The sequence below is a fragment of the Nasonia vitripennis genome, chromosome 5 (genome assembly GCF_009193385.2).
Source record: "Nasonia vitripennis strain AsymCx chromosome 5, Nvit_psr_1.1, whole genome shotgun sequence".
Taxonomy (NCBI): domain Eukaryota; kingdom Metazoa; phylum Arthropoda; class Insecta; order Hymenoptera; family Pteromalidae; genus Nasonia; species Nasonia vitripennis.
Genome location: NC_045761.1, coordinates 22,678,228 through 22,692,479, shown reverse-complemented (window position 1 = coordinate 22,692,479; position 14,252 = coordinate 22,678,228). Strand labels below are relative to the sequence as shown.

General features: G+C 42.5%; 2 protein-coding genes across 10 annotated transcripts in view; both read left to right on the top strand.

Annotated features, from left to right (window-relative positions):
• The window catches only part of LOC100114742 (neurocalcin homolog), a 156,488-nt gene that overhangs the window by 40,995 nt on the left and 101,241 nt on the right, over positions 1–14,252 (top strand). The window lies entirely within an intron of this gene.
• Positions 1–14,252, top strand: part of LOC100679718 (neuronal calcium sensor 2) — a 144,906-nt gene that overhangs the window by 42,181 nt on the left and 88,473 nt on the right. For 3 of the 9 annotated variants that reach the window (XM_016985746.3, XM_016985745.3, XM_016985743.3), the window contains one exon: positions 8,073–8,116. The exons of 2 other annotated variants lie outside the window; for them this stretch is intronic. In XM_016985746.3, coding sequence (XP_016841235.1) covers positions 8,075–8,116 — 42 coding nt within the window. In that variant the 5' untranslated portion in view covers positions 8,073–8,074. Of the gene's footprint in view, positions 1–1,547; positions 1,597–8,067; positions 8,117–8,200; positions 8,272–14,252 lie in introns of those variants that run through there. 4 more of the 9 variants (XM_016985750.3, XM_031931330.2, XM_031931329.2 and 1 more) reach the window with 4 other exon arrangements.

Sequence of the window (14,252 nt, the reverse complement as noted above, 5' to 3'; positions counted from 1 at the left end):
TGGTTACGCCACTCTGGAGAATATAGATACACGTATACGCGCTCTCGCCGCAATGTGCAATTACATTTTCCTCTGTATGGTAATACTCTTCTGGGGGAAGGAGGGGGTTGGGTTCGTTATAGAGACGCCGGCGTGCTTGTGCGTGATGCGCGAAAACGGTTTAATGCGTGGCGCAAACTTGATCCAAACCGCGGATTACGGGCTTGTCCCGGCAAAAACTATGTGCGGGCGGTTCCGTTATGATGCAGTGCGTTGGCGTTTGCTTAGCTAATTAGTGGCGGCCTCGTGATACCAGCCGAGTTATACAGTGTTAACGATTCTTCAGCTCGGAAGTTGATTAGCAGATCGTTGCATTTTTTCGAATAATATCATATGTAAATGACTGATATAGTATCAGTTCTGTGAAAAAAATCTGTTCTCCCAAAACAACACCGTCAACAGCAGCAATTGCGGCATTGTCAATTTAACAAAGCAGGCTGCAGCAAACTCAAATTCGATGCAAATAACTCAGTCCACTGACCAACTCGGACGAAAACGAAGCAGTAACCTCCCCGAAACAGGGTAATAATTTTGCATCAAGCGCAGCAGGCGTATAACAGGCCTAGTTGGAGAATCGCGCTGACCACTGCGAAGTCTGTGCCCCGAGACGACGTTTGGCCGACTGCCACTGTTATCCTGCTCTCTCACCCAGGCTCTTATTTTCGTATGAACGACAAAAGGATGCGGCTTCGTGCTCGTCGGACTGTATATTACGGCTTCGTTTGAGCTGCTGCTGCAGCTTTTATTGTGATGCGAAAGGGGAGGGATGGAGATAGATTTATTTATTTATTTATTTTTTTTTGCTCAGAGCTGGGCGGTTATTGGAAAAAGATTCGGTGTAATTAAATTCGATGGGGTTGTTTTGGAGTGGAAATCGCGCGAATAGATCTGGGGCCGTTTTGGGGTGGGTTCGATATTTCTTTCGAATGAATAGCCGAACGCTTTTTCGGGGAATTAATGGATATTGTCTAGAGCTTTCTAATTGAGCTTTAGAAGGTAGTTCGCAACGAGGGGTTTATTATTGCGAACGGCATATATTTATAGATTACTTTAACGTTATATCGCCAGAGAAAATTAAACATTGGTTTTAACATAGGTCGACATCAAAGCGAGTCTCTCCTATCCTGAATTTCGCAAATTTATGAAAGACTGGCGTGGCGGTATGTGGGTTAAATTTCCATAAAATTATTCTCCACGTAGCCGCGGACAAAAGATGGCAAATCCTCGGAGAATACTAATGCGTCACGAGGATTTCCATTTAGTGGAGTCGAATGCGAGTCTTATCCTTCGTCACAATTGAATCGACTTTGCTTGACTGAACGACCTGGTATTTTAGCGCTAAGACGCCCAAAGGGATTCTCCCCGTCTCTTTCATCCGGGTTTACTCTGAAAGTACAAGCGTCTGGTTTTTTTTTTTGACTTAAAACTCACTGTTGTACCATCGTCTAGAAAAATGCGCTATTTTTACGTTAATTAACCTAGCTTTTGTTTCTCTTTGTTGCAGGTGAGTCAAAGTCTTTCGAGCTAAGTAGCTTTCCTTCCCTCTGCATTATGTACGTAAGTTGGCAAAAGAAATATTTTTTTTGTTATGAAATTGATCGAGTAATTTACTTAGAAAAAGCTAGCAAGCTTCACGGCGGGAATTAGTAACTGTGCGAGTCCGGAAGCTATCCTATTTTCCAGAAAACGCACACGACCCGATGACAGACACTGAGAGAAAAGAATCCTTGTCGCAAAGGATTCGTGACTTAACCACAGCTTATTTTTCATGTATTTGCTGCAAACGAAAATTTCTTCATAGTAAGAGAAGAATTCTTAACTATTAAGGATTTAGGAATTTTTGAGCGATTGTGGCGCACTGTCGGTAAAAACTTATCGACCGAGTGCAGCAAAAGCGCGACTCGTCGGCACGCGACTACGCGAGGCGTCGAAATGTGTCGGCTGCAATCGGAGACCCGTACATGCATTTATACTATTCCACGCGTGATATGCTTTTCTTACGTACCTGGAAGAAAACATATTGATGCACAACATTTAAAATATCGTAGGGCTTGTTCGATGAAGATGAAGATTCTGTATGCATATCGTTCTATCATTCGAATATATTTTGCAAAAACTTTGCAAAAAATCTTTCAACATCGAATAGTCTCAGAGCGATACTAAATGATAATAAGAAGTGAAAACAAGTAATTATAAAGTGCTAGTGATTTTACGTCGACGAAAAGAAAGTTACGAAAATTAAAAAATCTGAAAACCTAACTGTTAAGACGCTTGGATTTGTCCATATTTTAATCCAATTTTCTTAACAGTTAAGAATTCTTCTTTGTGTCAAGGATTCTTTTCTCTCAGTGGACATTTTGGCAGAGAGGAGAGACGTAACCTCGGCAAAGTTTGCATGAGCTTTCGCGAAAGTAGCGGCCAAAAGTGTGCATCACGTTATTCAGCTACTCTTTAACGTCGCGTTGACTTTTTTATTCGGGGGCTGGTTACAAAATAGCGGTATTGTAGTAAAGCTTAATTTTCGAGTTCACCGTTTGACATTGAATCATGCAAATTTCACGCTGATTCACGACTTCGAATTTTCTCCCCCAGTACATCCCCGCACGATCAACCGATAACCAATAAAAGTCAGATTATTAATCATCCTGTGTATCCCCGAAACTGCATCCTACACGTCCAAGATTAACGTCAGTCGATACGTCGCCCGTTAAATTTTAAAACCCCTATCGACCCATACACACACTGAGCGAATAAATAAATAATACACATACCCAGCGCGCGCGCAGCTTCGGGGGGACACTTCGTCCCGCATTTTTCTCTCGCATCCGGCGCGGCAATTCCGTATGCGATAGTTTAAACACGTCGTGTGTGTACATCCACTGGAGACCTTCCGAGGGAGTACGTGCAAGCAAAGTCCCAGGGGTGGAAGGGAAAAACACACGGTGTATCGAAGGAGGGGATGACCAATTTCCAGAGATGCAAGCTGTCTCGCGGAGAGCTGATGGATTTTAGAAAGTTGCTCGCTCAGTTTGATTCAGTTTACCTCGCCGAGTTGTTTGTTGTTGTTGTTGTTGTTGCTGGCTTTTATTTTCGCTGATGAATATATTACGTACGCTGCGAGAAGGTGTACTTGGTACCTGAGTTTCACGGCCGAGGGAAGCTGAGTATAATTAGAAATGGGAAAACAAAGACCGAGTAGTAGATCCCGTGGAAGAAGCTTCCATATTTATCTTCGTCCGCATTGCGGATTTCTTACGCTTCGGGCGTTCCGTACAATGAGAGCGAGTATCCTTGCCGGACTCTCAAAGCGTGCAAGAATATATTGAAAGGCTCCGTTAGGTCATTCGGTCAAAGAAAAAAAGGGGGCATAGGCAGTATTAAAGATAAAGCTCAAAGCGAAGAGTCAAGAGACTTCTCGCATCACTGGCTGCTCTGAATTATTGAGGAGACGGACTTTGACGGATTTTTTCCGGAGGCTGCTACTAATTGCTCGACGAATTCGCTGCTTTATTTTGTACACCTGCAAAATATCCCTTAACTATCGGTGTATCCAAAAAGGGCATCACCTGTTCACCTCTGCAGCTGCATTCAAAGTCAAACCCCAGTACATGTACGGCTTCACCTTCACACCCCCGCGCGATTTCTCTCTCAAAGGCGCGAAACACAGTCGCGCACACGTCTCTTTACACACACGGAGCAGACACAGGCAACAACAACCCGCTCACTCTCTCTCTCTTGCGGCCCAGAAACGTCGGATCAATTGCGGCGACGTCGACCTAAACACACTGCATTCATCATCGTTATCGCGATGCCTCCTCGGCAACAACAGCGGCGCGTACAGCGAATATAACCCTCCTGGGCCGACGCCGTCGACGTCCTCCGCCGCACTTCTGGATTAATCGCGAGGTCGTTCTCTCCCTCTCTCTCTCTCTCTCTCTCTCTCTCTCTCTCTCTTCCTCTAGCTTCTCTCTAATTAGCCGATTATGTAACCCGGGCTTTGATAGTTTTGCAGATGAGGCGACCGGGACGACACTTCTGAATCGATTTTCGGGGTTTAATTAACGAAGCTAATTTAAAGTTGCCGGTGTGGGAAAGCTAGAACTCGGAACGATTTTGGGGAGATGAGCGTGTCGGGGATCGGGTGTGAGGCTGTTTCGGTGATGTGCTGCGAGACAATGTAGCAATTTTGTTATTTTAATTAATTAACTGATGGATACATTATTAGAATTTAAAGCGAACTACGAATTTTAAGGAATACTCGGTGACTTATTGGAAAATGGTAAACAAGTGGGAGTCAACAAAAGCGTAGGTCGCGTTGGCGAATCTCTTCGCGTAGTAGTATATACGGATGATGCCGCGCGAATTCGCCAGCCGTAAATCACAACGCAAATTGCGGTAGCCTCGCGATTTACACGTTCTGCTGCTGCTGCATGACGTGGGCGGGAGTAGTTTTCTTGTCTCCCTCTCTCTCGCTCTTGGTTTCTTGCGACCGGAAGTTCGGTGCAGTCGTAGTGCTTCTGTAAATCACCGGCTGGATTTGACTTTTGATTGTTTAATTTAGCTTTTCGCCGCTGCGCTGTTTTTTGCGCGGCTGAGGCGCGGATCTTGTTTGCACACGGAGTTATTACGGTCTGCAAGTCGAGCAGTTTTTACAGCAGATGGTGCCTTGATAGTTCCAGTATATCATGTGGGTGTATATGATTTTATGTGGTTTAATAAGGTGGGCCTTTTATGCATTTTTTTGTTAGAATATCGATTCGTTGGATTAGAGAATAAATAAGAGAAAGAACGTTTATCAATAAATCTACATACTTTCCGAACAAATCCTCCGAAAAACTACATCTTCGCCTCTACTTTTGTTTACGTCAGTTCGCCGCGTGAAATAATCACGGAATACCGTACGGCCCATGAAGTAAGCCATTATAGGTGCTATACATACACATCATGTGCGACGTCGTACGAATCGCGGTCAGGGCCAAAGGCGTGTGCCGACTCGCGTAAAAAGAAAAGTGCAATAAGTCTGCCGTCCCCGTCATTAAAGCAGCTGGCGATGCTGATGCCGCTCTGTATCGTATACGGATTTCGGCGAAGTGACGGCTTTGCGCAAACAAGAGCGTCTGGAGAGGCAGCGAGGGAGGTTGCATGTGTGCCTCGAGAGAATACCAATCGATCGTGAGAGGAGGTGCGACTCGTTGTTTTTCATAGTCTGACGATGCGGCTTGAATGACGATGTCTCTTTCGGGTAGCATTGGGATTTCGATATCTTGGATATTGTTTATTGCTTATTATGAAATTTATTATTCGCATAACGAATCAGGGGTGCGACTACTGGTGCAAATCACGAGTTAGAGATAAAAAGTTGGAAAGAATGAATTTATCGCCTTCGGCATTATCTGAAACATTACCGTGTGATTTATGGCCAACTTAATGCAGCAGAAATTACTTTACTGGGAATTGAAATGGCTAGATATGCGCGAACCGTAAATAAAATTTATTATCCCCACCAGCCAGTAAGTCTCTTTGCTTCCTCCTAGTTTTAAAACGTGACGATCGAGTATAACGAGCGCCGGTTATTTTAAAAATTTCGACGATCATTCATGAGAATCACGAGAGAGATGCTCAAGAAAACGAAACTAAACGGATTAATACATGAAATTCCAAAATATGCAAATCGAGACAGTACGCGCTCTGCTCGAGGCAAAAGCGAAGATGCGAGTGACGCTGCCGGTGTCAATTTGCATTTTAATCTAATATCCGACAATTATGCTTCCGGCCATTTGCGCGCGAAATGTCGCCAGCAGCAGCAGCAATAGCATCAGCTTTACCTGACCTTAACCATAGCTTGTCTAATACCGTGAAAGGGGATTACACGGCGACTTATTAGAAAGTATAGCTCGACACGACGTTGGAGAAATTTGGAGTTGCCAGTGGGCTTCGGTAATCCATTGCTGGATAGTTTGTGGACAGTTGATCTGTTTGAATGAGTTTGATTGCAAGCGCTTCAGTCTCGATTGCAATTTCAATTTATTCTACCTTTAGATAATTTACCCAATCTAAAACTCGCTACTAAACACAATCCACCGCTGCTTTTAATGCCTCGAAAGCCTCTCCGATAATCTCCAATAAGCTGTTATTATAACTTGTTTATCTGAGCTTTTCCATCGCACGGCCATGCGGACGAGCCTTGAGTGCAACATGAACATGCTCCTTCTTCGAGATTGATACAGCCCGATTAGAAGGCCGGTACACGCATGCAAACGCCGCCGTCGGTTGTTATTAGAAGTTGCATTGACCAGAGCCTGCGCCATCATCGTTGCTGCTGCTGTATACTCGAGGGGGTATAAGAAGGGGTTGTGACCCCCTTCGCCTGGACGCTCGTGCGCGAGAACAAAGGCTCTACTTTTTTCGATCTACGGTGTTGTGAAGCAAGAAGTTTCCTGTTTACTAAGGGCTCTTGTGTATCGGAATTTCATTTGTTGTTTACATGCATCAACGATGGTTTGCATTATTATAGCTGATCGATAAATTTGAAAAAAAAATCCTTATAGATAAAGTGAAACTCGATGGCGATAAATGTGTCGTTTTGTTTCGATCGAAATATTAAACGATCTATTCCATTTTACGTAGTACGAAGCATGTATTTGATCAGCTTGATCATTTGAAAAATTGAAATATGAATAATTGAAGCCCGCAATTACTCACGGCAAATCGTAAGGACAATTGACATTGGCGGATTCGTTCGGTACATAGTAAAAAACAGTGACTTATAAAAATTGCGTTTCATTACCTGACATACTTGTCGAACGTTAAGTTGATTTTAAAAAAATAACGTACACCCTTAATGAGATTAAGGTGTAGTCATAAATTTTCTTTGTCACGGGCGCGACCGAAATCATAAATCAGTAATGCATAGATGCTATTGTCACATCATGTGCCAATTTCTGCAGGTAATTTGTTATTCAAGATAAAATGTGGATTTATGGCTACGTATACAATATTTAGCCACCCTGCTTCATAAGTCATCAGCAGAATTAACTTCAAGTTTCTAATATTAATAAAGACGCTCACGCAATTTCCAGCGTCTCTCTAAATTATTTAAAAGATCAGGAAAACTTGAGGCTTTCCGTGAATGAAATATTAGTTCTAGGAATTATTCATCCGTTTATCAGTCTCAGAGGCGCTTTTTCTATTACGAAGATAGTGGAATCTAATCTAATCGTCATCTAAAATGGGTAGAAAAGCGTAAAATCAGCAACTTCTTTCTCAGAGCGCCACTCAAGGGCGAGATAATTTCACCATATTTTATCGAACCTTACTCCCACCCGAGACGAGACTATTACGACCCTACTTTAGTTTAAGAGCTGGATTGACTAGGCGTAGCGTAAAACTTTCACTGTTGAAATATTCAATTGAAAGAAGCCCGGCTCAAGGTAAACCTGAACTAAATTTGTTTTTGATCACCTCAAGACAACGTGCATACTTCATCGATATCCTCTTTCACTCTGTGAAAAATTTAGTCAACTGCTGTTGACGTGTAAATTCAAAATCACCACGCTGACCTTCGTACCAACCACCAATGTTTGCCTACGAAATATTTGAAAACAAGGACAGGTCAGAAACCTTGCAAACAAGCGAGAGTGAGAGAGCCATAGAAAAAAGTGAAAGCCGTTTAGTCAACCGATCGAGAATGAAGCCATGACTTTTACGGTCCCCTGGGAGTCGTGCCCGAGGCAAGCAACGCTGCTGCATAATCCGACATATAAATAACGTGGGATCAGGTCGAAAGTGAGACGTATTACTCGTACGATGCATAAATTTTGAAAAGCGAACTCGAGTCCTCTTCCTTTCCCTCCCTGGAGACATTTGCATGCGTATGTGTGTTGGTAGTGTGTGCTGGAGTCGTATACCCCGTATTTTCGGCCTCGGTTGAAAATGGCGCAAAATTGGGTTGTAAACGTGCTGCACGCGTGAGTCACTTAGGATAATACCGGCGTAAAGTTTGCTATAAGTGCTGTTTATTTTTTATGTTGCAGATATGAGACGCTGTGCGGCTTGGGTACTCGGCTTTTCGAAAATGGTGAGTTTTTTTTTCATTCTTTTGCTATTGTCGCAGTAGCCGTAAATTAAGACAATTTTGGACTGGTCTGCTTCTCCCCACCAGTTGGACTTCTTGGCTTCCAGTCTCCGGCTAGCGACGCTAGGTGGCGCATAGGCACATTCATACTTCCCTTCGTAAGTATCCGCGCGCGTTGTGCATATGTAGCGGCGTATCACCTGTGCCAAAACTGTCTTGAGACACTCATGCTGTAATGGCCTAAGTCCACTGCTATCTGCTTGAATTATTATATTCGTAATCCAGATTTTCGGGTGTTACATTATTCACCTGAAGAAAAGAAACCCGATCCGCCGAGAGATAAAAACCATCAAACGGAGTAATCCGAGTAAACAGACCCCCTTAATTAGCCCCAGCGCGTATACGAATCATCCAAATAGCTCCTCGCTTTCTCCTCCTCTTTATTAATTACCTCGCTTCTTGCCGCGTGAGAGAAAAGAAGAACCAGCTCGAAAGCAAACAAAAAAACCGCTGCCAATTCATTGGCACGTAGCTTCCTCCAAATAAATGTATAAGTCCAATAAATAAAATATTGTTTTAATATATCTATATATCTGCTTGCTAATGTATGAGGCGATTTTTGATACACAATTTAATAAAAGTTTTGGATAGTTCATTGTCCAAAAGTTTGCAGACCCCTCTGTTTTCGAACACTGTCGTAAATTTTTTTTCACAGAAATTCACGCATGTTTACATGTGTTCCTAACCAACCTAACCATCAAAACAGCAGGTTATTCATTAGATAGGTCGCTCGCGCAATTTTCAAGAAAACGTTTTTTACATTTTAGCTCTTTAGTTGAAAACCGCTTGATGGAATCGTTTAAAATTTTAACAGCAGATAGCTTTTTTTTATAGTGAATCACCAAATAAAAATTTGAAGCATTTGACTACATTGTTTTAGAGATATAAGAAATTGAGAATAAGAAATCTTACGAACCATAGGGGTTTGAAAGCTGTGCAATAAACTTAGCCAAAACATATAAAATATCTACTTTTTCCCGAAATCTCAAGTGCAATAAGGCCTTTTTGCGTCCGTAATCGTGGCACAAAAAAAACTCATTTTTTTCAGTTTTCGATTTATTACTGAAAAAATAAGTAGTCAAATCACTTGAAATTTTAATGGGGTATAGTTTGACACGTGACCCATTGACATAATTTTAATTTTTTTCGCGAGGTTATGACGTTTAGTTACAGAGATATGAATTTAAAAAAAAATCGCCTTTTTCATTTTATCTGCCGAACAAAGCGGTCAATCCCGAGCACCAAACGAGGAAGTTTTGAAGAAACTCAAAATTTTACTATTAGAAAGCTTCCTCTAGGAGGAAGCAAAATACGAACCCCTTCACCACCTTCAACCATTACTCTGCGTCGTCGTCGTCGTTCCGGGACGAAGTCGATCCCGCGAAACTTTGAGCTTGCGCGGGCGCGGGTTTAAATCAAATAAATGAGCAGCTCAGCTTTCGGCGTCGTCTATCTGAAGCAGACCATCGCTGAAAGCGATATTAAGGCCATCAGAGTAGCAGCAGCAGCAACGTACTGTGTGTGTATACGTCCTTTTAGAAATACTCGCGGGGGAAATGGGACTGCTCGGTAATGGAAGAAACTGTAATTGCCGCGGCCCCCTCGAGCCTTTCCTCAAACTTTCGCGTGTGTATATACCTACGCCGCGAGGCTGTATGAAAGCTACTGCTGCCGCTGTTCTTCCTTTCGGCTACTGCTCGAGTAGTCTTCGAGGCTCTCTTTCGAGATTCGCGATTCAGGCGGGTAGCTTTTTTGGGATCTGCAAGCCTGGCTTCGACCGTTTGACCTATATATAAACACGCGTACACATCAGAGAGGGGTTAAGAGGTTGTTTTCTTTGGTCGCGGGGCGAGAGAAGGGAAAGTACCATGCTTTTATGGCGAAATATATTTACGAGATTTTTCGGCTTGATGTATTTGGTAAGGAGCTTCTGCTGGTTCAAGGAGTGTATACACGCCTCGAGTGAAAAGTGCTGGCCGTAGATCACTGCTATGAATGGCTGCAGTTTAAGTCCCGGCTGCTCATGGAATTCAAAGCTCGGAAAGTTTTTGCGTATTTTCACCTCTAGAGAGTAGGGCACGGTATTTTGTTATGCATAGTGCATCAAAATTATTTTGTGTAAACATTGAATTTCATCACTGGTACATCAGGCACTCGTAAAAGTCACGTGTGCCAGTAGCTTAGCCAGCCTTGTCTATGTTCCCTATACTTTATTGACAATGTATTCACGACGGCACAGTAGCGGCGGCGGCGCATCGATTTTTTCGTATTGGTTTCTCATCAGTCCCTCCATTCATTTGATTTATCTCTCGGCAAGGCCACGATGGAACTGCCGCGCCCCATTTCGCAACTGTCATTCCATTTAATCAGCTTTCAGTTTTACCGCGCGAGCACGCGTTTCAGCAATTATATTTTGCATTTTCATTTTTTCCGTTTTTTTTCAGTTCAGGTCGTCCCGACCGTAATTTATAACTCGTGTTTGAGCAAATGGCGAACTCGTGTTCGTATATACACTATTATGTGTGTGTGTGGCTTTTGGAAAAATCGATGCTGCATAATGTAGATCGAGTTTTGAATGTTTTTTTAGTGGATAATTAAAAATTCACGACGGGTCGTCCGATTTAAATTCAAAGTTTGAACTGCGGTTCGAGGAAAGATTTCCTTATCGTTTTTCCGACTTAGCGAGCGATTGGAATTTCTCATCCTTCTTTGCCGTATTTACGTAAAAGTTTCTCCGAGTTCCTCCACCTATATACACACAGATCCGTCTGGCCATCTTTTTCTCCCTCTTCCACGGGAGAAAGATCATTCGTTATGCATGAAAACCGGCTTGTTTGAGATTCCAAGGTTGGGACATTGTCGCCGGGCACTCGGCGCTGAAAAGTTTTTCCGGCACGCGGAAATCGAAAACTTGGCGCTTGTTTCTCTCTCCGGAGCGGAAAAAGGCTTCGATTGCCTTAAATTATAAGAGGGGCGTTAAGAAGCGTGAAAACACCGTTGCTGCACTGGGGGTGAAGTTTATTCATTTGAAAAGTGTGTCTGGTATATAATTTTTGATGTTGAGTTTTTTTTTCGATGTGTGAATTATAGAAAAGGATGAGAATGCTCTGCGTCAAGTTTTATGGATCCAATTTGAAAAACAAGTTTTTGTAGAGAAGACGTTTCGAGGGATGGATAAGTTCCACATATATTTCAGATTATATAAGTTTTAAACTTTTTCTGTGCTTTGAAGTAAAAACACTGTTGTCTTCTGTGTCGTCTGATAATAATGAGGGTATAAGCTTCGGGGACAATTAACAATAAAGTATTAGCGAACTTTGGGAAAGATACTTACAAAGTCAAAGCGGAGTATAGCGAGTGTTTGCTCTTGGCTCATCGCGACGAAACCGAGCGGGAAATTGTTTCTCGGGGGGTTTGTACTATCCTCGCGATTCGCGATTAAGGATCTTCAGCTTGAAACTAAATTCCTAATTGCCCGTTCGCTATATCATCCCGCATCACATTTTGGGATACACTTGCGATGTTTATCCAAAATTTCAATTAAAAATTAGTCCTTATTTCATTTAATTTTGGACTGTGAAAGTCCTCGAATCGGTAGTGTGACTTTCCAGCCAATTTGAAATCTCTACATGTGAGCTGAACCTCATGAGCGTATATCATACTTGTGTAACTCTAAGCTGTGCGAATATTTGCATAATTAGATCCTCCATTACGTTTACTCTAATCGCACGACTTAACGCGTCGGAATAATATTCGTATAATTCTTCGTTTATGGAAATGTAACATTTCAGTCTTATCAAAAACTTTATAGAATCAAATTGTTAAAAAAAAAAAAAAAAACGATTGTATCAACGACACTAATTCACCAAAACAATCTTCTCGCCGTCTTGACCAATCGGCTATCTCGCGAATCAGAAAATCGTCCAATATTTCATTAGTCAGATTTAATTAGCCTAACGCCCGCTTGGTCCCAGAGCAATCGAATCGTGTTGCGTGGATCCGGAGGGTATAAGCGGCTGATTGCAGAACTGCCTCGTGAGGATATCGCCCAAATACAGCATCGACGCCTGAGAAAGTTAATCTTGCCCATTAGCTCTCTGCCCCTCTCTCTTCTCTTCTCTTCTCTTCCTCCTCAGGAGCTTTGCGAGTCACGAGTCTGGAAATTATTACATCCCAATTTCGATATCGTCATCTCCGAGTTGAGCAGAAAGGTATATGAAGCTGAAAAATAAATTCGAGACTGGTTTTGATGGTGTATCGATGTTTGTACAAAGTTTTAGGTGGTGTCGCGTTTGTCTTGTTGTATACGGGATTTTGGTTTATTTATGGCTTCCGAAAGCGTTCATTGTTATTAACGATTATGGCGAATTTTCGGGGCGAATCGAGTGCAGGTCGTTCGTCTTCGGCTTTGCAAACGTGGTGATGCTGATCTATGAACTTTTGAGGAATTTCTTATTTGAAAAAAATAGTTTGCTTCGGAGATTGAGTTAGTAAGGCTTTGGAAACATCGTAAAACTGTAATCGATGCGTAAACACACGAAAGTTTACATGCTCGTGAAAAGTAATAATGATTTTCGGAACTCCTACGAGAATGAGAGAGAGAGAGAGAGACAGAGAGAGAGAGAGAGAGAGAGAGAGAGAGAGAGAGAGAGAAAATCTTATTTAAACTTTGACAAACTTCGACTGTCTTTAATGCATACAGTTTTGACCGAGTTGTAGCTGCGAAAATTTTTTAAAATAAGGTCATATTTGAAGAACTCGTTCGGTGCAAGATATTCATGGATTTGAATGAAACTTTTAAGATAAAAACGTTCTTTCACTACTACTCGCTTCAAATTCAAAGGAGGCGCTTTAATTTTTCAGATTCATGCATTCATAACAGAATCACTCAGGTACCTTTTTTGCACTTCAAAATTGACATTTTAATAATTTCAATTTCCTCTTGCACGAATACAACGAAATATACTCGAACTACCATTTTCACATCTACTGCCTTAATCAAAATTCAATTCATTTCATACAGCATACAAACGTTTCATCAGCAGTAAAATCTTTCTATTCCCATTCCACTCATCACCCACACTCACAATTACTCATTTTCCACAGACCTTAGCTCTAAAATTTCACACGCGTGCGTTTCCTAGTACGAATCCAGCCGTCGAGTTAGCGTCGCCCTTTAAGTGGAACGAAAGCGCTCGCGTCAGCCGTCGGCGGCGGCGGCAGTAGTAGAGGCCAGGCTCGCGTCAGCCGTCGCGGGTATAAATATCCAAGGCGTTGAGCCGTAAGCACGAAAACTGCTATCCTCGCAGGAATCGTCTCGTCTCTGCTGAGGCTGCGATGGCTTCGTGTGCGCTTGGCTGAGTGTCACACTGGACGCTCTGCATTATCAGACTGAGGGGAATGTTGTTGTCCGGGAGATGTATGTCTTATTTTCGCTGAGTTGAGTTTCTGCTGTTTTCGAGCGTAGAGGAGGGAACGAAATTTTTTGTTGGTGTTATAAATAGCGATAGATTTATAAATATAGAAATGATAGATTGTCGAACCAAAACTACGATTGCGCAAGCCCTCATCTTCCGAAGATAAATCTTCGTCTCTCTTTCACGTTCGACGAGAAAATCTCCAGTATAAAATGCTCGAAAGCTCCAAAGAACCCGATAAAATTGACGCAGAGACGAAAGCCACTTCTTTCGTCGTCACAGCTTCAGTTTCGGCAAAAAACAGCAGACTTATCTCGGCGCCAACTATCGCGATTGCACACCTGAAAGCACAGCTGCCTACTTGCATCTTTCTCTTGAAGAAGAAGCTTCACGCACTTTCAGCGGACTGTTGAATGCTGAATATTTAATAGATGTGACTTCGTTTTCATTTCAAAATTAGTTCTGAACGATCTCCACTTTTTTCTTTTTTTTCCAAAATTAAATCCCACTAACAATTCGAAATCAGTTCCATTAAAGTAACACACTAAGCCGCAGCCGTTAATTCATCCAGCAGCAGCTGTTGCCGCTTAACAATTCCTCGCGCGGCTTTCATTTCCCGCTTTAACGTCGGTTCTTCTTCTCCCGAAGCCCCGAGCCTCCTC